We start from the raw sequence: 27,185 nt of genomic DNA, 5'->3' as shown, positions 1-27,185 counted from the left end.
GGGAGGCCCCCTCTGTTGGCTCCCAGAGTTAGTCTCAACGCCACGAGTCCAAGCTTTGAAAGGGGGCTCCCTTTCTCCATATCCAAAAAGGGGGAAGGGGTCGGTTTGTTAGCTCTCCATCAGAGAGGCTGTGCTGGTGGATTCCCGTCCGGGCATGGTGGATGGGGGATGGACTAGATGATCTCTAAGCTTCCTCCCGACCTTTCCAGAGTCTAAGTAGGATTCAGTCCCGGAGCAGTTCCAGAACCGCGATCTTGCAGCTCAGCAGCCTGCGGGGAATGCGCGCCCCCTCGGGATTCGGGTGCGCAGACAGGTGGAAAATCCGAAGGAGGATCCCGCACGATCCCTCGACCAATGGCCCAGCGTGGGAGCCCCTCCCTCGCACCGCGATTGGCTGAACCTAGCGGGGTGCGTGGGCCGGTTCCTCTCAAGGCTAAGACGAGGGGGTCGCCCACCCAAGCCCCCCCCCCCGGCCAGGGTCCTACAAAGCCCGGGATCCCGCCCGGCTCCTCCAGTGAGTTCCGAGAGGGAGCGACGAGGCGCACCTGCTCTTCCCGAGTCCCTTTCTGGAGATAGGAAGGAGGGGAGAGAAGACGCCCCCAAGGACCCCCTGCGGAAGAAACCCACCAGCCTTGGAGAGACGCCCTGCTCTGCCCTGCCTGGCGGGCTCCGAAGGGACCAGCGCGCAACGAAGAGGAGGAGTAGGAGGAGGAAGAGGAGGAAGAGGAGGGATGGCCATGGAAAAGGTGAAGGCTGGAGGAGGGAAAACGGGGTGCGCGTCCGTCCCCACGGTTTTGACTTAATTGATTTCCAAACTCTCAGTCCTCTCCCCTACCCCGGCTCGGAGACGTGGTTTTTTTCGGGAAAGTTGATGGCTCAGTGGCTAAGACACTGAGCTTGTCGATCAGAAAAATCGGCAGTTCGGTGGTTCGAATTCCTAGTACAGGTTATTATTATTATTATTATTATTATTATTATTATTATTATTAGTAGTAGTAGTAGTAGTAGTAGTAGTAGTAGTAGTAGTAGTAATACTGTTAGTGTTAGTGTTAATATTAGTATTAGTTCGATTTATATTTCCCGCCCTTCTCCGGAGACTCAGAGCAGCTTACAATGCATTAAGCAATAGCCTTCATACTTTTGTATATACCTGCTTAGTAGGGCTTTTTGGGCCCCCCTGAGCGGTGTTCTATTTTATACAAAGTCAGCTTATTGCCCCCACAATCCGGGTCCTCGTTTTACCTACCTCGAAAGGATGGAAGGCTGAGTCAACCTTGAGCCTGGTGAGAATTGAACTTGCAGTAATTGCAGGCAGCTGGCAGCTAAATACTACTTTAACAGTAGTTTAGTCCGCTGCGCCACCAGGCTCCTCAGGTTCTCCTGCGTGAGCAGGGGGTTGGGCTAGATGACCTCCAAGGTCCCTTCCAACTCTGTTACTGTTCAACTTTCTGTCGCCAGCGCCGAGTGGTACCCAGGGAGCGAAGGATGAAGGAATGGATGGATGGGTGATGGAGTGGGCGCTGCGAGGGGGCTGAGAGAGATCATTCGTTTTAGGGGGCGGCAATGAGCCCAGTCCCGTCGTCTTTGCCAACGGGAGACCCAGAGCTCCAACAGTCTTGGCGGCCCGGCCGGACTAAAGGGAGGGTGTCAGTCCTTCCTTGCCAGGCACACTCGTCCCTTGGCCGCGTTCACACGACCGGCAAGTCGGGCAGATCGCAAAGCCCCCGTCCGCCCCCTCCGAGTTCTCGGGACTTTGCTCAAGGACGCGCGCTGCTCTTAGGTCAGAGAAGCCAGGCAAGGAACGTCTGAACGCGCTCCGAGAGATTAAGTTTGAGGCCCGAAAACCCCCGTTTCTTTGGGGGAGGCTGGAGAGCTGCGTTCTCACGACGCGCTGGGCTGAATACAGAGAACAGCCGTCTAGGGAGATTCTCAGTCACGCAGGTCACGGCTGTCCCAAATTGGATTGTCTCGAATTGGATTTTCTGGATTTTTTTTTCCTTGAAGACGTTTCGCTTCTCCTCCCAGAAGCTTCTTCAGCTCTGACTGGATAGTAGAATCCTTCCATTCTCCCACCATCCAGTTAGAGCTGAAGAAGCTTCTGGGAGGAGGAGCGAAACGTCTTCAAGGAAAAACCACTTGCCCCTTTGCGGGGGGGGGGGGGAAACACCTTTGGGACAAGAGAACAGCTGTACCTCCGCAGCTTTCACACAATACACTCATTCCCGCATTAGAGGTCGGCCCTTCAACGGTCCTCCTGTTGAAAGGCCAAGCAGGCTGCGCTTGACCGGACGGCCTGGTGGCTCAGCAGACTGATAGCATTTTGATTAACACCAGCTGTCTGCAATTACTGTAAGTTCGAATCTCGCCAGGCTCAAGGTCAACTCAGCCTTCCATCCTTTCTAAGGTAGGTAAATTGAGGACCCAGTTTGTGGGGGCAATAAGCTGACTTTGTATAAATATATACAAAAAGTATGAAGGCTATTTCTTAACCCATTGTAAGCCGCCCTGAGTCTCTGGAGAAGGGTGGCATATAAATCAAATTAAAAAAAAAGTGGAGAGTGGGGGGGGGGGGCTGGCACCTCCTCAGAGTCAAAGTCTCTAAACCAGGGGTGAAATCCAAAATTTTTCCCTACGGGTTCTCTGGTCGTGGCAGGGGAAGGATATTGCAAAATCTCCATTCCCACTCCACTCCAGGGGGAAGGATACTGCAAAAATCTCCGTTCCCTCCTCTCCTGGGGGGGAAGGATATTGCAAAATCTCCTTTCCCACCCCACTCTGGGGCCAGCCAGAAGTGGTATTTGCCGCTTCTCCGAACTATTCAAAATTTCCACTACCGGTTCTTCAGAACCTGTTAGAACCTGCTGGATTTCACCCCTGCTCTAAACCCCCTACACACACACACACGCACGCACGCACGCACCCGTCGCCCCCAGACACCCGGCGAGGGCAGTCTGTGCTTCGCCGTGGCCTCGTTTGCCGGGTCTCACTTGGAGGGCGCCCTGACCTAGACGTGACACCCTGATAGGGATTTTCAGAGGAGCCCAGCCAGACGAGTCTCGTGGAAGAACGGGGCCGGTACTGGCCAGTCTCCAGCTGAGCACAGCTGGCGGCCGGGGGTGGGTGGGTGGGGGGCGTAGAGGAAGGGCGTAGATCCGTCCTCCCAATACTTTTTGTAGAGGCCATTGGAAGAATGACAAGAGGGGGTTCTGGGGGGCCCCCATCGCCCTCCCCCCCAATGGACTAGCATTGCTTTTTGCTTGGATTCTTGGCTGGCAAGAGGGGACCCCCGGAGGGCTGAGCAAGGTGTGGCCGTACATTCGAGGCGGGCCCTGACCAACCCCCTCCCCAGAGTCGATGTGCTGAGGTTTGGGACTTTGGTTCCATGTTCCCCTGCCGGGAAGGCAGGACTAAAGACTCCGGAGGTGTGGGAGTCCCAATTCGTGGACGGCCAGGTCGTTTCTCCCTGCCCGATCATTCTGCGCAGGGCGAGGCTAGTGGTGGTGGGCTGCTCCAGTTGCCTGGTGAGGGTACAGCCGACCTGGACCCTGGCAGCCACTCTGCCCCCTTCGAGGACTCTGCCCTCTTCAACCCTCCCCTTCCCAAACGTTGGCCTCTCAGGGAGGCTCCATCAGGCAAGGAAGATCTCGGGACCCGCCGCTGCTGCGCTAGATTTCTGCGGGCAGGGAGTGCGCCTCGAACACCGAACTCTGATGGGCAGCCTCTTCCCCGGTGCCAGGGTTCAGCCTGTCTGCCCATGAGTGACAGGGCCGAGTCGCCCGATCCTGGGCTCTTCTCCCCCAAGGGCTGTGGGTGGTCCACCCCACGCACCCAACCGGGCGGCCAGTGCCCAATGGAGGCGGGCATCAGTGGGGTGGCTGCTCTTTTCTTGGCATCCCAAGCTGGCCTCCTCCTCCTCTTCCTCCTCCCCATCCCGTGGCGATCCAGAGGGAGGAAGGGAGGCAGAAAGGCAGCTAAGAAGCGCAGCGGGCAGAAGTTGGGGACCTGAGTAAGGTACGGGATGGGGAGTCCTCCTGCTGGCCGGAGGGTCGTCGTCCCCCCCCCTCCTCCTCCTCCTCCTCCCCATCCCGTGGCGATCCAGAGGGAGGAAGGGAGGCAGAAAGGCAGCTGCTGAGAAGCGCAGCGGGCAGAAGTTGGGGACCTGAGCAAGGTACGGGATGGGGAGTCCTCCTGCTGGCCGGAGGGTCGTCGTGCCCCCTCTCCTCCTCCTCCTCCTCCTCCTCCTCCTCCTCCTCCTCCTCCTCCTCCTCCTCCTCCTCCTCTCCATCTCGTGGCGATCCAGAGGGAGGAAGGGAGGCAGGAAGGCAGCTGCTAAGGCAGCGGGCAGAAGTTGGGGACCTGAGCAAGGTACGGGATGGGGAGTCCTCCTGCTGGCCGGAGGGTGGTCGTCCCCCCTCTCCTCCTCCTCCTCCTCCTCCTCCTCCCCATCCCGTGGCGATCCAGAGGGAGGAAGGGAGGCAGAAAGGCAGCTGCTGAGAAGCGCAGCGGGCAGAAGTTGGGGACCTGAGCAAGGTACGGGATGGGGAGTCCTCCTGCTAGCCGGAGGGTCGTCGTCCCCCCCTCTCCTCCTCCTCCTCCTCCTCCTCCTCCTCCTCCTCCTCCTCCTCCTCCTCCTCCCCATCTCGTGGCGATCCAGAGGGAGGAAGGGAGGCAGGAAGGCAGCTGCTAAGAAGCGCAGCGGGCAGAAGTTGGGGACTTGAGCAAGGTACGGGATGGGGAGTCCTCCTGCTGGCCGGAGGGTCGTCGTGCCCCCCCCTCCTCCTCCTCCTCCTCCTCCTCCTCCTCCTCCTCCTCCCCATCTCGTGGCGATCCAGAGGGAGGAAGGGAGGCAGGAAGGCAGTTGCTAAGAAGCGCAGCGGGCAGAAGCTGGGGACCTGAGTAAGGTACGGGATGGGGAGTCCTCCTGCTGGCCGGAGGGTGGTCGTCCCCCACTCTCCTCCTCCTCCTCCTCCTCCTCCTCCTCCTCCTCCTCCTCCCCATCCCGTGGCGATCCAGAGGGAGGAAGGGAGGCAGAAAGGCAGCTGCTAAGAAGCGCAGCGGGCAGAAGTTGGGGACCTGAGCAAGGTACGGGATGGGGAGTCCTCCTGCTGGCCGGAGGGTGGTCGTCCCCCCCTCTCCTCCTCCTCCTCCTCCTCCTCCTCCTCCTCCTCCTCCTCCTCCCCATCCCGTGGCGATCCAGAGGGAGGAAGGGAGGCAGAAAGGCAGCTGCTGAGAAGCGCAGCGGGCAGAAGCTGGGGACCTGAGCAAGGTATGGGATGGGGAGTGCTGGCCGGAGGGTGGTCTCCTCCTCCTCCTCCTCCTCCTCCTCCTCCTCCTCCTCCTCCTCGAAGGGGCGTCCCGCGCGCCTCCGCCGCGCTCCCTGCTTGCTCCACGCCTGGGAGGTTGGCTGGCGTTTGGGGGCGGGGAGCCCACGCCTGGCGCCCTCCCTCCCTCCCTCCCTCCTTCCTTCCTTCCCTCCCTCTCCCCCCAAACCTTCCCGTTTTCCTGGCGTCCCGCTCCATTCGCTCAGCGCCACTTCTCTTTGCAGGTCCCGAAAATCCGCCGGAAAGCGACCATGTTCCCCAGACACTTCCAACAGTGGAGTTTCGTGGTCTTTTTGCTGAGTTACTGCCTGCCGTCCTCCGGCCGATCCCTGGAAGGCCACGGGAACGGACGCCGATTGTGAGTCGCTCTTCTTTTTTCTTCCTTTCTCTGTCCCGAGACTTTTAAGACACCCCACCGTAGCCAAAAAAAACTCCAAAAACCGACGGGGCAGCCTTGTGAATGTCCTTTGCTCAGCTCGTGAAGTGATTGGCTCAGAAGGACTCGGATTTTTATTTCCTCCTTGAAATATTTTTTTAAAAAAAAAAAAATCCGAGGGGGTCAATTGAATGAAAGAACGGATCGGGTAGAGAGGATGACTTTCATCAACCAACCCTGAACTTCTTAAACTTTTATTCTCCCTTTTCTTCTCTGCCTCCCTTCACTTTTTGAATTGGGAAGGTTCCTTGGCGGCCGTAGCCTTTATCTTTAGAGAAACGGAGAGCCAAAAAACGACCGTCGCGCCGCTTGTTTGTATCGTGTGTCAAAAGAACAATAGCTGTCCTTAAAGGACGTGGGGAGTGTGTGAAGGAGAGAGAGTGAGAGAGACAGAGAGAGACAGACAGAGAGACAGAGAGATAGAGAGACAGAGAGAGACAGAGAGAGAGAGAGAGAGGCAGAGAGAGAGAGAGAGAGACAGAGAGAGTGAGAGAGACAGAGAGAGACAGACAGAGAGACAGAGAGACAGAGAGATAGAGAGACAGAGAGAGACAGAGAGAGAGACAGAGAGAGAGACAGAGAGACAGAGAGAGACAGAGAGAGAGGCAGAGAGAGAGGCAGAGAGAGAGACAGACAGAGAGAGAGACACAGAGAGAGAGACAGACAGAGACAGAGACAGAGACAGAGAGAGAGACAGAGAGAGAGAGACAGAGAGAGAGAGAGAGAGAGAGGCAGAGAGAGAGACAGAGAGAGAGACAGAGACAGAGAGAGACAGAGACAGAGAGAGAGACAGAGACAGAGAGAGAGAGAGGGTTGGGTGGAAGAGCCTCAAGTGGGCATGTTTACATGCGCTGGGAGATTGCCTTTTTATTACAAACTACCATAGCAGGCATATTATATAGACTTCGGATGCTAAAAGATGGCCATAGGCACATTGGCACGGATCCCAGAAACGCGGAGAGCGCTCTGGGAGAAAATACACAGCGCTTAAATCACGGCTTTTGCAACCCCTCCGTTGAAGGTTTGTGCCAAGGAGCATGAAAACGCTCCGCTTTTGCGTTAAACCGCTGATGGAGAGAGCCAAGAGGCAGTTGACTGAGAAGAAACAGGAGAACAGCTCCGAGTCTGGGATGCTCAAGTGCCCCTCCGTGCTTATTTATAATAACACCAGTCGGATGACTGGAGCTGTGGGATGAACTCACCAGATCGATGCATCCACCCTGCGGTGTTGTCGCACAATGCTGGATGCACAGATCCGAAGTTCTGCGCTTGTACTTTATTCTTTTTAGGGGATTGGGGAAGATGGGAAAATAAAGTGACAGGTTTTTGTTTTGTTTTTTTAATTTGATTTATATGCCGCCCTTCTCCGAAGACTCAGGGCGGCTTACAATGTGCTCAGCAATAGCCTTCATCCTTTTGTATATTTATACAAAGTCAGCTTATTGCCCCCACAACTGGGTCCTCATTTCACCTACCTTAGAAAGGATGGAAGGCTGAGTCAACCTTGAGCCTTGGCGAGATTCGAACCCTGCAATAATTGCAGGCAGCTGGTCTTAATAACCAGCTTAATAACAGGGTGCCTTAAACCCCTGTACTACCAAGGCTCTTAGGTTGTAAGAGATGAACCGGAACAGTCTAATGAAAAGTAGGGAAAAAGGCCAACCTTCAGCAAACTTTTCTCTGGAGACGAATTTGTGAAGGGTCCTTGGTGGTATTCTGAGCTTCTGTTGTTTTCTTGCAAGACGTTTCATTGCCCAAACTTAGGTAACGCCAATTACGGCTTGTTCTCACAAATGCAGAAAGTCCTGGGTGGGATTGGCACTGATTCTTTTCCCTTGGTGTGAAATATTCCGGATTAGAATGAGGTTCTGTAAAACTTTAGTATGGATTATGCACCACTTCTCCACAGTAGTTCTTCTAACTCTCTTCTAAATCTGAAATGGTTCCCTTCGCATCCTTAATGAAAACCCACAGGCTGAACTCCTGTTCTTGAACAGACCCAACCGAAAGTCAGATGTTGCCCCCGAAGAACATCTGGCTTTGACTGGGATGGATGCCTAACTCAGCATCCATCCATTGGGCTGGGGGCTCCGAGCAATATAACTTCCTAGCAGGGTTTCCACCCACCCACCCGCATTTTGGAAACAAAGGATAAATTGTAGGGGGGGGGGGGGAAAGGCACAAGGCAAGCCAAAGAACTTGGAAACGCAGAAGGTGTTTGAACAGTGCTGTAAAGTACAGTAGCCTTCCTCAAGTCCTTAAACAGGAAGGAGGGAGCGAAGGAACAGAGAGCCATTTCTGTTGAACTTACACGGGAGATCAAGATGTCAAGAGTGACCACTGCTTAGCGAGGGTTGGTTAACCATCTTCCCTTTGGGGATTGGCAGTTTAGCCCCAAGACCGTGGGGGGGTGGGGGACGAGGTTTTCAAGATTGTGTACATGAGAGTGAATTATAACTCTGGGAACTCAAGGTACAATGTATACAGTAATTTGTGTGAGTGCTTCTGGGCAGCCAAGAAACCATAAACTCTCAACTCCTTCACTCAAAATTGCTCACCGCACCGCATGTTAGCATGGGCATTAACTGCCTCTGGTTTGGGGTCAGGCAGTTTTTCATTGCAGAACTGGGAAGGGACCTCTAGCGAAAGGGATAGCGAAAACACTTCCCCCCCCCCAAAAAAAACCAAAAAACTTTTCAGTCTTCTGGGTGCTATTTTTAGAAATGCTGTATTTCTTCCCACCCGTTAATCCACTCTGGCGATTCGGCTCAGACTTCTCCAGTTCTCACTTCTCCTCACGGTTACAAGAGGTGGATGGGAGGAAGGAAACAAAGAGGTGGATTTTTAAAAGAAGATTTGGTCCCTGTAGCAAGTTATCTTAAGGGCCTCTCGGTAGATTGGCGGGGAATATTCCTGCGTCTTTTTTTTTTTTTTGCTTTAATATATATGCCGCCCTTCTCCGGAGACTCAGGGTGGCTTACAATGCATTAAGCAATAGCCTTCATACTTTTGTATATTTATACAAAGTCAGCTTATTGCACCCACAATCTGGGTCCTCATTTTACCTACCTTTGAAAGGATGGAAGGCTGAGTCAACCTTGAGCCTGGTGAGATTTGAACTTGCAGTAATTGCAAGCAGCAGATGTTAATAACAGTGCTTTAGTCCACTGTACTGCAGGCTCTTTAGTCTCACTGTACTACCGTCTGTGTAATTCCTGCGTCTCCCCCACAACAGACGTTTGCAAAATGGTTAGGAGCTTGCCTTCTGCTGCCTGAAAGCATGAGATGGAATTGGGATTTTTTTTTTTTATTTCTGGGGACTCTGAGATTGGTTTGCCCTGATGATGTTACCTAATTGGGTAATAAAACGTCTGTGAGAAAATAACCAAGTTTGGAGAGCACCAATGACCCTTATAGTTCAACCCTGAACAACAAATAATCTCTTTTTATCATTTTACCAAAGGGGGGAATGAGAGCCGTTGGCATGGTTGAACTTAGTCTTCTTAAGTGAGGGTGGCAAAGAGATTTTCCCCCTCTCCCTTTGTACTTAGTCTCCTTCCAAACTTCCCTTAAGGAATGGGGGCTCTGAGGCCACCCCCTTTGACTGAAGTCATGGCACACCGATGCTACCTCTGTCTTCATTATAATTCTTAATCCTGATGCAACATGTTTAGTCACTAAACAGCGCCCCCACTAGAATAGCTGGATAAAGGAACTTTTCATGTACATTTTTTAAAAAAAGAAGCATGTAGCTTGATAATATCTATAGACAAAATTTTCCTCTTCGAGAATAGGATCAGGTATTATGATACAAACTTATTTTTTTAAAAAAAAAAACCCAACCCAAATGTTCATGCTAAGGAACAGAGAAGTTTCTGAATTCAGTTAATTGAGTTTTGTTTATACAGTGGTGGCTAAAATTGTGGAAACCTTTTGGGGAAAGTGTATTTTTGAGGTTTCATGGCTAATAACATCACTTTTTTTTTTTTTTTTGGAGTTTCAAGATAATCCTATTCCACTGCTGGAATGGCCTGGGAATAGCCCAGATCTTAACCCAATTGAAGATCTATGGAACTGAGTAAAGAAACTTTACTCAGAAATGACCCAGCAATAAAACCCAGTTAATAGAAGCCTCATTCAATCTTGGTTTCACATTAGAATAGCTGCAGAACTAAAAGACTTGGTTCCCTCCATGGGAAGACATTGTATAATTCATGCTAAAAGTTACCCAACTGAGTATTTACTGACCCGGTGATAATTTTTGTATATCTCATTTTTTTTCTATGGTGATCATTTTTGTATATCTTGTTTTTTCTACGTGTTTCACTTGTCTTCTTTATACTGTAACCGCTATTCTAATAGCAAATCCTTCATAAAGGTTATTGCATTACATTCTTGATTAAATGATCTTTCCATTGATATATAATTTTATGGTACTACTCCCCCCAAAAATGGTGTTATTAGCTAGTTTTAGAAAATACACTTTTCCCGAAAGGTTTCCACAATTTTGGCCACTACTATAAGTGACTCCACTCCCAAACAATTCTAGGTAACTTACAAGTAAAAAATTGAATATGTTCCACAGCAGTAATCTAGTAACATGGTCTGATAGAGAGCCTTAATTGAGAAATATGTATTTACTATTGGTCTGTTAAGAATATTGTTTTCTCTTATTAGTGGATTGATTGATTGATTGATTGATGACTTTGAGTCAGCTTGACTGTTGGCAATTATATGGGTAAATCCATGTGGTTTTCTTGACAAAGCTTTTTTCTTGCCTTCTTCTGGAGGCTGAGATAGGGACCAGCCCAAGGTCATCTAGTTGGGTTTAAATCAGGACTAGAACTCCCAATATCTAGTCCAGTGGCTTTTAACCACTACCCGAAACTGCCTTCTTGCAAATGAATTTTGCATGAGTCCATTTTTAACCATGACATTTATTTATTGGCACAGTTAGAAACTTCTTAGAACCCCACCAGAGGCTCCTGTGACAAGAACAATTAATCCGTTTCAAATTAAGGACACATCTTTTGTAGAATGAGAGACTGAAAATGAGAAAAGTCCTTTCATCGCAAAAAAAAAAAGAAAGTATCAAGTGGGTTTTAATTGCTATCTGGGTAAGAAAGAGAGGGGGGTGGAAATGAAATTTGGGGTACTTGTATGCATCATAGGGCAGCGGGAGGTTTACAAATTTATTCAGAGTTCAAGATGGCCGAGAATTCAACAGGTGAAGAAAGGAGCTATTCACATTGTGAATACATTTTGAGAAAAAATGAATAGGACTCTCTAGAAAGGGTTTGAGAACCATGATATAAAATAGCCTAAAATAGCACCAAAAGAGAAGCGGTGCGGTGGCCTAGAGGTGGAGCCCTCGCCTCATAATTAGGAGGCTGTGAGTTCAATCTTAGGTAGAGGCAGATATCACTCTCTCTGGGCACAGTGAGAATATATCTACTGAACAAAACTCCGCCCTGGTGACAGGAAAAGCATCCGGCCAGTAAACACTCTGCTAACTCCATTCAGTTCCCCAGACTCCTCCATCCCGCAAGGGATTATGGGGTCATTAAAAGAAGATGATACAGCACCAAAATATTCAGCCTGTCAAAAGGCTGATCCATTCAAAGAAGGGAGTGGCAACCTTAATTAAACGAGCAAAGGACAAGGATAGGATGAGTGTCAGGGGGTGGTATACACTTATGTTCGGTACCGGTTGATAAATGTGAGTGCACGTGCCTCCTCCACGCATACGCAGAGTCTTCTGCGCATGTGCAGAGGGTCAAAAACGGGACGTGATGACGTCCAGGTGGGTGGGTGGAGCCTCCCACCGCCAGCGCTACCAGATCGCGCGATCCGGATAGAACCGGCTGAAGTTCACCACTGGTGAGTGTCATATAAATGGTTGGCTTAAGCCACATTTTGAAGATCAGTTGGAACTCAATGAGAAAAAGGTTCTACAGATCCAGAATTGACATAAGTTGCACCTGTAATTTTAAAGCTGATTGTCTAGCGCAGCATAGCTGGCTGGAGACTTCTGGGAGTTGACGTCCACAAGTCTTAAAGCTGCCAAGTTTGAAGACCTCTGGTCTAGCGCAATATTTCTCAAACTTAGCAACTTTAAGATATGTGGACTACAACTTCCAGAATTCTGGGAGTTATAGTCCACATATCTGAAAGTTGCCAAAGGTTGAGAAACACTGGTCTGGTGGATATGTAAGATGAACCAGAATGCAGGAATAAAGATATTCTTCCAGAATAACTGCTGAAGTTTTTTTTTTAAGCTGAAGAACACATCCAGTAGTTTATTGGGCTCCTGTGCACCCATCAATATGGACACAGTCAGATTCCTGCTACTTTTTTTTTTACAAGGCGTCTAATAAGCACCTTTTATTTTCACCCCAAAACATTGGAATGCTTTTTTTTCAAATGGAGAACATCAACTCTCTTTCTAGCCAGGTGGTTTGTCTACTAGCTCATGCCACAAACTTTAAACAATCTTCCACTAATCAGGATTGTGCCAAGCTCCCTGGGAAAAGGCCATTCGTTTAGGCTGAAGTGGCATTTTGCTGGGCAGACCACGGACCAATGATGCCAACATCTACAAGAGGGTGTTGGGTTTTTTTTTTTCATGCATTCTCTTTAACATTTGGGATAATTTCCATGGATGTACGAGCCGTGAAACAAACACGGAAAACACATATCATTTCTTGAACTGCTCAGAAGAATTTATATGTCTCATCTCTATGCTCTGCATAATTCTGAAGGGAATATAAGCAGCATTATTATTAGGAAGAGAGAATCTTGGTGAGATTTTAGTTATGGTCCTCCCAGTTTTTAGATTTGTCCCTTGGCTATTAAGAGGCTCCGTTCTAACATAGGATGCCAAGTTTTTGTAATATATTATGATATCTCTTCAGATGCAAGGCTCCTTATATGTTACCTCAGATTGCACCATAACATTTCAGCTCTTGACTAATCAAGTTATACAGCCTCAATTTTTGATATCAGCTGCTATTATAAACCAGAAGAGACTGAGAGTGGTAATAACCTTGCTTCTGTATCAGTTATTTGGACTGACTTAACTTTAAGTTTATGTTCAACATTCAACGACTTTTGAGATAGCTTCATTCTATCCTTGACACGTTTCATTGAAATCATATAATAGCAATAGCACTTAGACTTATATACCGCTTCACAGTGTTTTACAGCCCTCTCTAAGCTGTTTACAGAATCAGCATATTGCTCCCAACAATCTGGGTCCTCATTTTATCGACCTCAGAAGGATGGAAGGCTGAGTCAACCTTGAGCCGGTCAGGATCGAACTGCTGGCAGTGGGCAGAATTAGCCTGCAGTACTGCATTCTGACCACTGCACCATGAGGAAGGAGCATGAGAAAGGAGGGAGGGAGGGAGGGAGGGAGGGAGGGAGGGAAGGAAGGAAGGAAGGAAGGAAGGAAGGAAGGAAGGAAGGAAGGAAGGAAGGAAGGAAGGAAGGAAGGAATAGTAATAGCACTTAGACTTATATACCGCTTCACAGTGCTTTACAGCCCTCTCTAAGCGGTTTACAGAATCAGCATATTGCCCCCCAACAATCTGGGTCCTCATTTTACTGACCTGAAGGAGTTTGGTGTCCTTCAACATGTCCAAGATATTATGGGTATCCTGGACCCTGGCCATTGGTTCACATTTATAACGGTTCGCAGTGTTCCAGGGTCACCTGATTCCTCTTTTGCAAGATGCTAGATGCTTTCTAGGAGCCTGGGGAGAGCGAAAACGACCCCTCCCACCCTGCTGGAGGCCCTCCAGAATCCAGAAATAGCCTGTTTCCCGATGTCCGGTGGCCCGGAAGGTCCAAAAATCAGCTGGCCGGCACGCGCATGTGTGCTGGAGCTGAGCTAGGGCAATGCTCACATGCCCACAGATATGGCGGCACCCATGCCATAGTTTCGCCATCATGGCCTTAGCACATTCTGGACAGGACAGACAGATATCCAGTGGAATAATCTACAAACCCACTTGTTATTTTATTCCTGCAGCTGACAATGCATCCACCTTACCCTGAGGGCCAAGACACACATTTTCCCATCAGTAATTATTTCCCAGGATCGGCTGCTGGACCACAATGTTTTGTTTTGTTTTCCGGACTATAGTTCTCTGTCATCCTTGTTCTTCCAGTATGAACTGATTGCAAAACCCCATTGCTTAACTATCCTAAAATTGAGAAAGCTCGAGCAGATCATACCTGTCAATGATGTAAACATCAAGATGGTATTAAAATGTGCCTGGAGAAGAAAGGTATTGAGATGACGTGAGTCCTATTAACCCTGTCACTGATTAGAAACCCTAATAATTAGAATAGAATAGAAAGAATAGTATAGTGTAGTGTAGTGTAGTGTAGTGTAGAATAGAGTAGAGTAGAGTAGAGTAGAGTAGAGTAGAGTAGAGTAGAGTAGAGTAGAGTAGGGTAGGGTAGGGTAGGGTAGGGTAGGGTAGAGTAGGAATAGGAATAGGAATAGGAATAGGAATAGGATAGAATAGAATAGAATAGAATAGAATAGAATAGAATAGAATAGAATAGAATAGAACAGAACAGAACAGAACAGAATAGAATAGAATAGAATAGAATAGAATAACAGAGTTGGAAGGGACCTTAGAGGTCTTCTAGTCCAACCCCTCACCCAAGCAGGGGACCCTATACTATTTCAGACAAATCCAGATTTTATTTTATTCTATATTCAGAATAAAGAATAAAAAATAGAATAGAAAATAGAATAGAAAATGGAATCAAATAGAATATAGGAAAAAAAATAGAATAGGATGTAGAATAAAAAATAGAATCGAATAGAATAAGAAACAGAATAGAATAGAATATAGAATAAAAAATAGAATATAGAATAGAATAGAATATAGAATAAAAAATAGAATAGAATAAGAAATAGAATAGAATAGAATATAGAATCAAAAATAGAATAGAATCAAAAATAGAATAGAATAAAGAATAGAATAGAATATAGAATAAAAATAGAATAGAATAGAAAAAAGGATAGAATAGAAAATAGAATAGAAAATAGAATGGAATGGAATGGAATGGAATGGAATAGAATAGAATAGAATAGAATAGAATAGAATAGAATAGAATAGAATAGAATAGAATAGAATAGAATAGAATAGAATAGAATAGAATTCTTTATTGGCCAAGTGTGATTGGACACACAAGGAATTTGTCTTCGGTGCATAAGCTCTCAGTGTATATAAAAGAGATAAGTGATAAATCATGATCGTAGTCGTCATAAATACATTCATCATGAATCATAAGATACAAGACTTAGTGATAGTCATAGGATACTAAATAAGCAATCAAAATCATACCAGGAATCTAAATAAAACAACATAAATCATAAAGATGCAAGCAACAAGGTTATCGTCCTAGGTAGAAAAGGAGATAGGTAATAGGAAGGATGAGAAGAAGAATAGTAATACAGTCTTAGTAAATGGTTTGACAGTGTTGTGGGAATTAGCTGTTTAGCAGAGTGATGTGATCTTGATCTACAGCAAATAGCTGATCTCCGAAAGTGAAGCAGGAAGAGAATTTGGGAGAAGACTACTAGGAATATCCAAAGCTTAGCTTAGTCTGTAAAAGAAAAGGCAATGGCAACGATCTTCTGTATCAAGAAAACTAAAGAGTCACCTGGAATTGAGCCCAACTTGAAGGAGCCTTTCCATTTAGCGATCTAGAACCCATCTGTCAAAAACTGTGTGTCCAGGAGCAGTCAATCACAGACAACTATGGAGAAAAACGTCTTCCAAAGCTAGGTGCATCAAGAGTTTGCTTGCTGGTGGAAAAAGAAAGGGATGGATATTTTCAATTTATAAAAGACAACTAACATATTGGAATTGGAGGCATCTCTTTAGATGTTTAGGTCATGCAGTGTATTTAGCTGGTCCTCAGATTGGGGGAAACTCGGAAACAACACCTTAATTCTAGGTTGCAGCTCACTTAGCAAAATTTGAAAACTCATCTAGAACATGCAGCGCCCACTATGAACATAGAGGTTGTCCATATTTATCCAAACACCTCTAATCATTTCCATTTATACGCTTCCCCCGACTTTATGATTTCTACACCTTTCTTTGGCGAACTTGAATGTAACATGTCTTCAAAGCTAATGGAACCAGCTCATTTCTGAAATAGCTTCAAGGCTGCTTAAGAATCAGTGTATCTACTGTACGGGCCTTTTCCTGGTGTAACTTGGAAAATTCAGTTCTAGATTTGTGAGTGGCTTCTTTAAAAGGCTTAAAATGTGGAGGAGCTGGATTGTTGTTGTTGTTGTTGTTTAACAAGTGGAGAGTGTTGACCAATCACCAATGTGGTTTTGGACTTGAGTTGTAGCTAATCTTGGTCCAAGATCATCTCTATCAATTGATTTCTTTTTGTTAAACAAGCTGATTTGAAGTCCTGCTTTTCAACCTTGAGCACTTTAACATATCTGGACTTCAACTCCCAGAATTCCCTATCCACATATTGTAATTATTTGAGAAACACTGATCTGAAGGCTGAAGGTCCCTGTTCTGCCCCAGCTATGGACCTCAAAGAACGCAGCACACACAAAGTCTGTACAAACCTTAGTTTACTAAATTAAATCAGTCTTTTTCAAATAAAGGCTGTTAATTAACTTTCTTAACAGCCTACAAGAATCCAAAGAATAAATAATCGTAATCTTACTATGGTTGGCAGAAAGCCCAGAAGCAATTTGCAGGAAGCTGATAAGAGAACTAAGATCAGGATGCGAAGGAGAGTGAATGAAGTTGTTCCCTGCAAATTGCCTCAGTTGTTGTCCTTCCTTAAATAGGCTAAGGGAGTGGCCAATTAGTTCCACTCTCGAGGAGACCTCCTCCTGAGGAACCACTCCTGCCTTTTGGCAGCTCTGTGTGCCCGTGCATGAAGAAGAGGCTCCTCCTCTTCTTCCTCTTCACGTATAGGAGCTTCTGGAGGTTCTGAAGGCCCTGGCTGAATTCCCGCCTCTGGCACCACATCTTCTCCAGCCTCCTCATTGTCTGACTCGAGAGCCAGCTGCACAGGCTGCTGGCGCAGCACCACACCAGCCTCCTCGCTGTCGGAATCAGCTACTAGCTGCACAGGCCGCGTATGGGCCACAATAGTCCCCAACCATCCTAGCAATTATAAATAGTCCTCGATTTACAACCACAACTGAGCCCAAAAGTTCTGTTGCTAAACGAGAAAGTTGTTAAGGGAGTTTTGCCCTGTTTTACGACCTTCCTTGTCACAGTTGTTAAGGGAGTCACTGCAGTTCTTAAGCTAGTAACATGATTGTTATCTGGCTTCCCCAATGAACTTTGCTCGCAAAAGATGATTACATGACCTCGGGACACTGCAACCGTCATAAGTATGAGTCAGTTGCCAACCACCTGAATTTTGATCATGTAAACCATGGGAATGATGCAACGGTCATAAGTCTGAATAACAATCATGAGTCATTTTTTTTCCCCAGTGCTGTTGTAACTTCAAAAGTTCACCGAAGAAAAGTTTGTAAGTCAAGGACTACTGGCATCCATGGTTACAGCAGTGGGTCATATACCAGCTTCCTAGCAAACTATTTCAAATTCAGCTTTTCTGCCACGGTAGGGAATAGCTAAAAAGTTTGATTCCAGAGAAAATGTGGAATATGCTGGACTCTTGCTGTGGCGATTATGCTGTACAAAGAGAAGACTGGGGTTTTTTTGAACAGGCTCAACAAATAACAGAATAATAGAGTTGGAAGGGATCTTGAAGGTTTTCTAGTCTAACCCCTGTTCAGGCAGGAAACCTTATAGCATTTCAGACAAATGGTTATCCAACCTCTTCTTAAAAACTTCCAGTGTTGGAGCATTCACAACTTCTGGAGGCAAGTTGTTCCACTGATTAATTGTTCTAACTGTCAGGAAATTTCTCCTTAGTTCTAGGTTGCTTCTCTCCTTGATTAGTTTCCATCCATTGCTTCTTGTCCTGCCCTCAGGTGCTTTGGACATAGCTTGACTCCCTCTTCTTTGTGGCAGCCCCTGAGATGTTGGAACACTGCTCTCATGTCTCCCCTAGTCCTTCTTTTCATTAAACCAGACATACCCAATTCCACCAATTGTGGTTTTTTTTAAATATGTTTTAGTCTCCCCTAATCATCTTCTTTGTACTAGAGTCTCAACATAGTTTTTATCCCAGAGCTATAATTGCACTCAACAATGAACGAAAGGGCCACCATCAGTGAGTTGTGGGACAGCATTACTTGGTCTGTTGTGTAGATGTTTGGGTGGTTCAGGGGCGGGGAATTTATGGTGGGTGGGGGTGTGTTTGGGAATTGTTATGTGTGTTGCAGTGGTGGGTTTCAAATTTTTTTACTGCCAGTTCTGTGGGTGTGGCTTGGTGGGTGTGGCATGGCTTGGTGGGTGTGGCTTGGTGGGAGTGGCAAGGGAAGGATACTGTAAAATCTCCATTCTGTCCCCAATCCAAGGGAAGGACACTGTAAAATCTCCATTCCGTCCCCACTCCAGGGGAAGGTTACTGCAAAATCCCCATTTCCTCCCGATCAGCTGGGATTTGAGAGGCAGAGAATAGATGGGGGTGGGGCCAGTCAGAATTTTTAATACCGGTTCTCTGAACTACTCAAAATTTCCGCTACCGGTTCTCCAGAACTGGTCAGTAACCTCTGGTGTGTTGGGCCTGGTCTTAAAGTGTTAAGTGAATTTCGTTGTATGGGTATACTGTGTATATACATACAATGACAATAAAAGTTAAACTAAACATCTTTTTTTAAAATATTGTGGCGGCCATAATGAATGGATGAATGAATGGACATCCTGTCATGTCCATTAATGTCTGGATTTGCTTTTTTTCTTTTTCTTTTTCGAACAGCAAAAGGACGGTCGCCGAATACCAACTCCTTCACGACAAAGGGAAGTCCATGCAAGACACCCGAAGGCGTCACTTCCTGCAAAACCTCATCGAAGGGGTGAACACGGCTGAGATTCGTGGCATGTCAGAGGTATCGCCCAACCCAAAACCTGCTGTGGTTCCTGCTAAAAGCTACACGCTCCGCTTTGGCATCGATGACGAAGGCAAGAACCTGACCCAGGAGACCAACAAGACACAACCGTACAAGGAGCAGCCCCTGAAGACCCCCGGAAAGAAGAAAAAAGGAAAACCTGGGAAACGTAAGGATCAAGAGAAGAAGAAGAGGCGAATTCGTTCAGCCTGGCTCAGCTTAAAAGGGTCTGGCAGTGGGATGGACATCTTGCGTGTTGCACCTATTAAGACAAGGTAAGAAGGACTCATGTTCCAGGTGTGTCCGTCCAAAAAAAGTAAGGTCCAGCTATTCTGCTGTTATAATGTTGCACCAAGGTTAAGTTTACTTGTGTCCTTAACGGTGGAGACCCAAGGAAAATCTTGAGTTGCTTTTAATCTCAGGAGAGAACATGGACAGTGTCTCTATGTCATGTCTGCCAAAGCCATAAGTCAGGGCTGTCCAACCTTGGCCACTTTAAGATTTGTGGACTTCAACTCCCAGAATTCCCCTAGGCTGGCTGGGGGAATTCTGGGAGATGGAGTCCATGGGCCTTCAAGTGGTCAAGGCTGGACATCTCTGTCATAAGGACTTCTTATTTCAGTTCCAGCTGCTGAAAAATTCTGAAAAGTTATTTCAAGGGTAGAGAAAATCATCCCGTAGGATCAGAGGTGGGTTTCAGCAAGTTCTGACCAGTTCTGGAGAACCGGTAGCGGAAATCTTGAGTAGTTCGGAGAACCGGTAGTAAAAATTCTGACTGGCCCCGCCCCCATCTATTCTCTGCCTCCCAGCTGATTGGGAGGAAATGGGGATTTTGCAGTAACCTTCCCTTGGATTATTTATTTATTTATTTATTATTTAAATTTGTATACCGCCCTTCTCCCGAAGGATTCAGGGCGGTGAACAGCCAGAATTAAAATACATACAATATAAAATTTAAAATAATTTAAAACCGAATTAAATCGAATTGACATTCCCCAAATTTAAAAACCCATTACCCTTAAAATAACCCATTTAAAATTTTAAGCCAGCCCAGCTTGCCGAAATAGGAAGGTCTTTAAAGCTTTAAAGGATTGAGGAGGGAATGGAGATTTTACAGCATCCTTCCCCTGCCATGCCCGCCAAGCCACGCCATGCCCAGCAAGCCACACCCACAGAACCGGTAGTAAAAAAATTTGAAACCCACCACCACTGTGTAGGACAGGGAGTTTTCAAGGAAGTAAGACCTTGAGAGCTGCAGTTTTGTCTAAAACTTTTAATAAAAGTTTTTTTTTTTAATAAAATTGAGAGAGAGAGAGAGAGATGCACCTTTACAATTCCATAAGATCATTTTCTGAAATAATAATGACAACGAATTATCGACACTTAATGTTAATTGCCAGAAAATCTGGCCAGTTTTGGCTTTCTGGCAATCGCTGTGCAGAATTTGCATTTGAGGTTTCCCATGTGACAGTTCAAATCGCCCAACAGAGTCAGCCTGTACAGCTTGGACCCTTCCAGTTGCGTGAAGTTCTCACACGCTGACCTGTTGTTTGGGTACACGCTGACTCTTCTCACCCTTAAGAGATTCAAGATAACCTTCCAAAAGCATTAAAACAGGAGAAATTTGCAGAGCTGAACTGATTTCAAGGGTAGCTGGTGGTATTGAATGGCGACCACGAACCTTCTAGAACAGGGGTGTCAAACTCAAGGCCCGCGGGCCACATCTGGCCCACTGGGGTGCTTAGATCTGGCCCGAGAGGGCACCTTGAAAACAGCAAAGGACCAGCCCGCGGTGCCTCTGCCAGCAAAAATGGAGCTCAGGAGTGCCGCACGCAGCCCTCCCAGGTTCCATTTTCAGCTGCAACGGCCTCCTGCAGCCCTCTGCCTGTGAAAACAGAGCTCGGGGGGACCACATATGGTCCCCCCAGCTCTCCTTTTCACTGGCAAAGGGTTGCAGGAGGCCATCACGGCTGAAAACATGACCCAGGGGTCAGCGGTGGGTTCTACTTACCTTTACTACCAGTTCGCAACAGGATCTGCATGCGCAGATCGCCGATGATGACATCCAGGGCGGTGGGCGGAGCCTCCCGCCAGTTTTACCACCGGTTCTTGCGAACCGGTCCGAACCGGAGGCAACCCACCACTGCCGGGGGGGCTGCATGCACCCCTCCAAGCTCTGTTTTCATTGGCAGAGGGCTGCAGGAGGCTGTTGTGGCCCAAAACGGGGCCCACTGGCAGAGGGCTGACACGAGTGACATCAAGCTGACCTCGCCCATCCTGGCCATGCCCACCTGCCCCCCCCCAGGTCAAACACAACCCTAATGCGGCCCTCAATGAAATCGAAGTTGATACTCTTCTTCTAGCATTGGTATTTTGCTATCATTAGACTATCTCTCCAGGTGTCCTTGACTTCTTGAGAAAGGAATGTTATTATGACTATACATCACCCATGCTCCATACAATCCCCCCTCCCAGTTTCCCACAGTAGTAAACCTGACAGGTCTGAAGGCCTAATACAAAATATGGCTTCCAGGCCTGACACATTTCCTACATTGGCTGTGGTCATGAGTGACCAGTTCTCATGTCTTATGGGTACCGAATATCCTTAGCTGAACATAGGTGCAATGCAGAGGTGGGTTTCAGCAGGTTCTGACCAGTTCTGGAGAACCGGTAGCAGAAATTTTGAGTAGTTCAGAGAACCGGTAAATACCACCTCTGACTGGCCCCGGCCCCAACTATGCTCTGCCTCCCGAGTCCCAACTGATCGGGAGGAAATGGGGATTTTGCCATAACCTTCTCCTGGATTGGGGTGGGAATGGAGATTTTACAGTATCCTTCCCCTGCCACGCCCACCAAGCCACACCCACCAAGCCACACCCACAGAACCGGTAGTAAAAAAAATTGAAACCCACCACTGGTGCAATGAAATTTTGCTTCGTTCTTCATATTAACCGACATTTCTCAATCTTTACAGTTTGAAGACATGTGAACTTCAATTCTCAGATTTGCTGCCTGGGGGAATTCTGGAAGTTGAAGTCCACACCTCTTCAAGCTGCCAAGCTTGAGAAACATCGGTATAAACTAAGAGTGTGATAGGTCAGCTCATACCGAGTTAGTAAATTCCAAATCTTGAGATGTTTGTTGTGGAAAGGGAATTTCATTAATGTCGCAGCTATCTGGAATGCCTTTTTATACGCCCTTGTTACATAGGCCAAATACATTTACTTGTATCGTATATTTGCCAAAAATGCTAGCACTGTCAGGAGTGCAAACTACACGTTTAATTTAGGAATCCCCCCGGCGTAGGCCAAATTAAACCCCAGTTCCGTTTACATCACTGAAGAAAAACAAGATAAAAGCAAGAGGATTACAAAACACCTCAAAGTTTGCTATCTGTTGTTTCATCCAACTTCCCATGGATTCCTAGATAAGAGTCATCTTTGGAGGATTGTCTTGGGTGCGCTTGGCAGGATAACACGGTCCCTCAAGCTACAGTCAGGTGTGAGAACCTAGGCCCCAGGCCTAGCAAGGATATCAACTGTTATAAAAAAAAAAAAACACTGATATAATTTAGCGTTCTCTGTATCTCATCCACATCCTTCAGAAGATCTTATTCAACCAGCGTAGACTCCAGTCCTCCATTTGCAAACCATGCATTGATCAACAAGTCTTGGGAATAAGTTTGCTAAAATGGGCAGGGAGGTGGCCATCCAGATGTGGAAACATGCCTTTCTGATAAAGGAGAATATTTCTAACTCAGGGTTGAAATGAAGGGTCCTTGAGGCTTTTCTTGCAGATGTTTCACTACCAAATTAAGTAACATCATCAGTCCTTTTAGAACCCGTCATTCTAAAATGTACCCAACAAAAGTCATATAAACTTAGAACTAGAAAGTTTTGCAATATTTGAAGGGTTCCTACAAAGATGAAGGGGGGGAGGGTCAACCTATTTTCCAAAGCAGCAAAAGGTAAGGCAAGAAACAATGGATGGAAACTAACAAAGGAGAGGAAAGAATCTAGAACTAAGGAGAAAATTATTCATGGTTAAGAGCAACCAACCAACCAATGGAATATTTATTTATTTATTTATTTATTTATTTATTTATTTATTTATTTATTTATTTATTTATTTATTTATTTATTAGTTCAACTTGTATGCCGCCTTTCTCTGAAGACTCAAGGCGGCTTACAATGCATTTAAAAACCATATATAAAACATTGAAAAATTAAAAACATTAAAAAACATTAAAAACTCATTCACGCCATTCATGGCCAGATCTTGCCAGATCACAAGAGCGAGATCAACGGCCCCAGGCCTGCCGGAAGAGCCAGGTCTTCACCGCTTTTCCGAAGGCCAATAGGGTGGGGATGGTCCAGATCTCAGGAGGTAACTGGTTCCAGAGAGCTGGGGCAGCCACAGAGAAGGCCCTCCCCCGTGGGCCTGTCAGCCGGCATTGTTTAGCTGACGGGACCCTGAGGGGACCAACTCTGTGGGATCTTACCGGTCGCTGGGAACTATGCAGTAGAAGGCGGTCTGGAAGATACCCTGGCCCTGAGCCATGTAGGGCTTTAAAGGTAATAACCAACACCTTGAATTGTGACCGGAGACCAATAGGGAGCCAGTGCAGCTCGCAGAGAATTGGTGTAATGTGGGTGTACCTAGGTGCACCCACAACAGCTCGCGTGACTGTGTTCTGGACCAGCTGCAGTCTCCGAACACTTTTCAAGGGTAGCCCCATGTAGAGCGAGTTGCAATAATCTAACCGTGAGGTGACAAGGGCATGAGTGACTGTGAGGAGAGCCTCCTGATCCAAGTAGGGTCGCAATTGATGCACCAGGCGAACCTGTGCAATAGCTTGCCTATAGAAATTGTGGGTGCTCCATCACCAAAGGCTTTCAAGAAGAGACTGGACAATCATTGTCTGGAATGATATAGGGGTCTCCTGCTTGGGCAGGAGGTTGGACTAGAACAGTGATGGCTAACCTTTTTGCCATTGTGTGCCAGGAAGGGGGGGGGCGGGGGAGGTTTGTGCACCCCACCCCGCTCCTGGCATGCGATGGCCCAGTAGGCCCGTTTTTCTTTCTCACCTGGCTCCAGATCCTCTCTTCACATTTGGGGAGTTGGAAAACGGGCCATTTCGGGCCTCCGGAGGGCCTCCGAGGGGGTGGGGAAGGCTGTTTTCGCCCTCCCCAGATGCATAGAGGGGATCTGGAGCCAGGTGAGAAAGAAAAACGGGCCTTCCGCATCCCCCACCCAGGCCCTCCGGAGGCAGGAAACAGCCTGTTTCCCTACTTCTGGTGGACCCAGAAGGCCTGAAAATGCGTGCGCCGGAGCTGAGCTGCCATGCCAGGCGACATGGCTCCGTGTGCCACCTGTGGCACGCGTGCCATAAGTTCGCCATCACAGGACTAGAAGATCTCCAAGGTCCCTTCCAACTCTGTTATTCTGTGTTTTACTTCTTCTAGACCAATTGCCTCTTGCCTAAGGCAGGGACCCTCAAATCATCTCAAACACCTATTCAAGCTTGGTTTGGAAAACCTTTGATGATGAAGCCATCATGATGCTATAAGGGTGACTCACTGTTCCCCCGCTTAATAGCTTTCATCATGGTCATCCTGATTGGAACTTCCTCTGCAAAGCTCTCACCTGTTGCCTTTTATACCTGGACACTATGAGAATAAAGCCAGACCTTCTTCCTAGTTGTAGTCGAAGGCCATGAACTGGAAGACTTCGGTCATGGCTCCCCACCCAAAGCCTTACCTTCTGTATGCTAAATACACCAATTCCTTTAACTAGTCATCACAGAATTCAGCCTCCAAGACCCTCGTCAGATCTATTCTCATTTGTAATGACAAGTCTGGAACACAAGATGAGACGGACTTTGAACACAAATAAGTACCACCAGGCAGAGAAAACAAAACCCAACAAATATGCAGAGAAGTTTAGCAGCCTGGTTTATATTTTTAGATTTTTTTTTCAGCTTTGTAGCTATTCTTGCCCGCTGGTAGAGTTAAGAGTACACTTTTAAATTATCAGGTTTCTTTTTCCAGATGTTCTTAATCCTTTGGTCCACATCTAATTCTAGGCTACCTTCCACGGAGCATTATTAACGTGTGATCTAAAATGTGACCCATACGGTGCTTAATTACTGTTTGGGAAGGACCATGTTTGTGCAACATGTTTAACCAGATCGGTGAAAGATCTGGTGGCTGCAGCCATGTTAAGTTTGGGACTGGTTCTGTTTCTTAGTTCATTGATTGTGATTCAAATCAAGGCCATTCCATGAGGAGCCCTGGTGGTGCATGGGGTTAGAATGCAGTATTGCAGGCTCACTCTGCTCACAGCCTGGAGTTCGATCCTGATGGGACTCGAGGTTGACTCAACTTTCTATCCTTTCGAGATTGGTAAATTGAGGACTCAAGATGTTGGGGGCAATATGCAAATAATGCTGACTCTCTAAAATGCTTAGGGAGTGTGTAAAACACTATAGGGCAGTATATAAGTCTAAGTGCTATCGCTATAAGTGCTATTAGTTTATGGTATAATGTAATGTGCCCAAACACTGAGTGACTTCAGTAGCCAGGTTAAGCATGTTAATCTAAACACAATAGATAGGAGAGGGGAGGGGAGGATAGGGGAGAGGAGAGGAGAGGAGAGGAGAGGAGAGGAGAGAAGAGAAGAGAAGAGAAGAGAAGAGAAGAGAAGAGAAGAGAAGAGAAGAGAAGAGAAGAGAAGAGAAGAGAAGAGAAGAGATGATGAGATGAGATGAGATGAGATGAGATGAGATGAGATGAGATGAGATGAGAAAGGGGATACTTGGGAGGTCTTCTAGCCCAACCCTCTTCCTCAAGCAGGAGACCCTATACCATTCTGGACAAATGGCTGTCCAGTCTCTTCTTAAAAGCCCCTAGTGATGGAGCACCCACAACTTCTGAAGGAAAGCCATTCCACTGATTAATTGTCCTGACTGTCAGGTTTCTCCTCAATTCCAGGTTGCTTCTCTCCTTGGCTAGTTTCCATCACTTGTTTCTTGTACTCCCTTCAGGTGCTTTGGAGAATAGGTTGACTCCCTCTTCCGTGTGGCAGCCCCTTAGATGTCGGAAGACTGCTATCATGTCACCCTTGATCCTTCTCTTCATTAGACTAGACATACCCAGTTCCTGCAACCGTTCTTCGTATTTTTTAGCCTCCAATCCCCTAATCATCTATGTCTATATGTGTGTGGATGCTCTCACCCACAAAGAAACCACTTCTTGGAAGATATTTTCCATCACACTGTGCTTTATTAATTTCCTTGTACTGACAATCATGAACACAAGAGACTAGCTGGCCTGAAATTCTTGGAATGATTGTATGTTGTCCATCAACTCTTCCAAGAGAACCAGAATGTTTTGATGAGACTATTAATGTGTCCAGTTAATTGTATGGGAAAATAATTCTCTCCTTTTTTTGTCTTTCCTTCGCAGGAGGCGTTGACATCCTCCGCTAAGATTTTTTTTGGAAAACTTAACTCAAGTGTTCTGTAATTGTGAACATATGGAAAGTATTTATTATCTGTAAATATTGTAAATGATTCAAAAATAAAACCTTGGCTGCAGATGTTCTCCAAAGCTGCACATTTGAACATTGTGAATAATACTGGGAGGGAAATTTTGTACTTTGACAATTCTTGTTGTCACATTTACCATAATTTATTGTGTTGAATAATGTATTTATTTCCATGAACTTTTTATCTTGGTGCTGCTGACTTTCTATATATATATCTATATATATTTTGTAACATAATGCACTTTAGATATACATTATGTCTTATGTTGATAAGACATAAATAAACTACTCCTGGTTTTGGATTGGATTTAATGAGTTGCCAAGGACAATTATACAAAAAAATGATTTTTTTTCCTTCCATACATATATAAAAAAACGGCCGTATTTTTTACCGATTGTTAAAAAAACAAAAGAAACACAAAAGCCTCCAATAAAATGTAATCTAATTAAAATAACACTGTGACTCAGAAGGAAAAATGTGTCCTCTAGGATTTAACGACAAGGAACAATAATTTTCCCTTTACAACATCTGAAAATAGTCTTTAAAAAACTTAACATGTTTACGTTGGTTTCGATTCCATTTTTCACATTAGCTTTTAGTTAAAAATCATTTACAATTCTTTCGCTCTGGTAGTTTGGCGAAGTGGAGAAACTGTCTCCACAGGGGGGAAATGCTGCAGACTTTCCTTGGAAGCATAAGGAACCAACTGGAAGTTTTGAAGGCAGATTACAAGGCAGGGAATGGGGGTGGGAGAAGCTGCGATTTCCCTACTTCTGTCTAGCAACACAGTTGTGCCTCGAAATAGAGGAGTCAACTGGACTTCCCTCTAAGCCAGGAACCCAGAGTATC

At 46.4% G+C, this 27,185-nt stretch overlaps 1 protein-coding gene across 4 annotated transcripts; it reads left to right on the top strand.

Moving 5' to 3' along the window:
• The first annotated feature begins 460 nt into the window (after nt 1-460).
• Nucleotides 461-26,790, top strand: PTHLH (parathyroid hormone like hormone). Of its 4 annotated transcripts, none has more exons than XM_034440412.3 (4): nt 461-746; nt 5,546-5,679; nt 18,658-19,062; nt 26,254-26,790. In XM_034440412.3, exons 1-4 carry the CDS (start codon nt 732-734, stop codon nt 26,261-26,263), a joined length of 564 nt encoding a protein of 187 aa, XP_034296303.2. In that variant the 5' UTR covers nt 461-731; the 3' UTR covers nt 26,264-26,790. The 4 variants fall into 4 exon arrangements, with proteins under 4 accessions (XP_034296303.2, XP_034296305.2, XP_087730430.1 ...); XM_034440414.2 differs by lacking the exon at nt 461-746 and adding an exon at nt 2,514-4,011; XM_087874304.1 differs by lacking the exon at nt 461-746 and adding an exon at nt 5,012-5,082.
• Nucleotides 26,791-27,185: the final 395 nt, after the last annotated feature.

The sequence above is a fragment of the Pantherophis guttatus genome, chromosome 7 (genome assembly GCF_059756535.1).
Source record: "Pantherophis guttatus breed Tessera chromosome 7, ASM5975653v1, whole genome shotgun sequence".
In the NCBI taxonomy this organism is placed as follows: Eukaryota; Metazoa; Chordata; class Lepidosauria; order Squamata; family Colubridae; genus Pantherophis; species Pantherophis guttatus.
This window is presented reverse-complemented; position numbering and strand designations above follow the sequence as displayed.

Bases quoted from the DNA above. Each gene is read 5' to 3' on its own strand.
- PTHLH (XM_034440412.3), top strand. The intron at 5,680-18,657 runs GTGAGTCGCTCT...TTTTTCGAACAG, and splicing joins CACGGGAACGGACGCCGATT to CAAAAGGACGGTCGCCGAAT.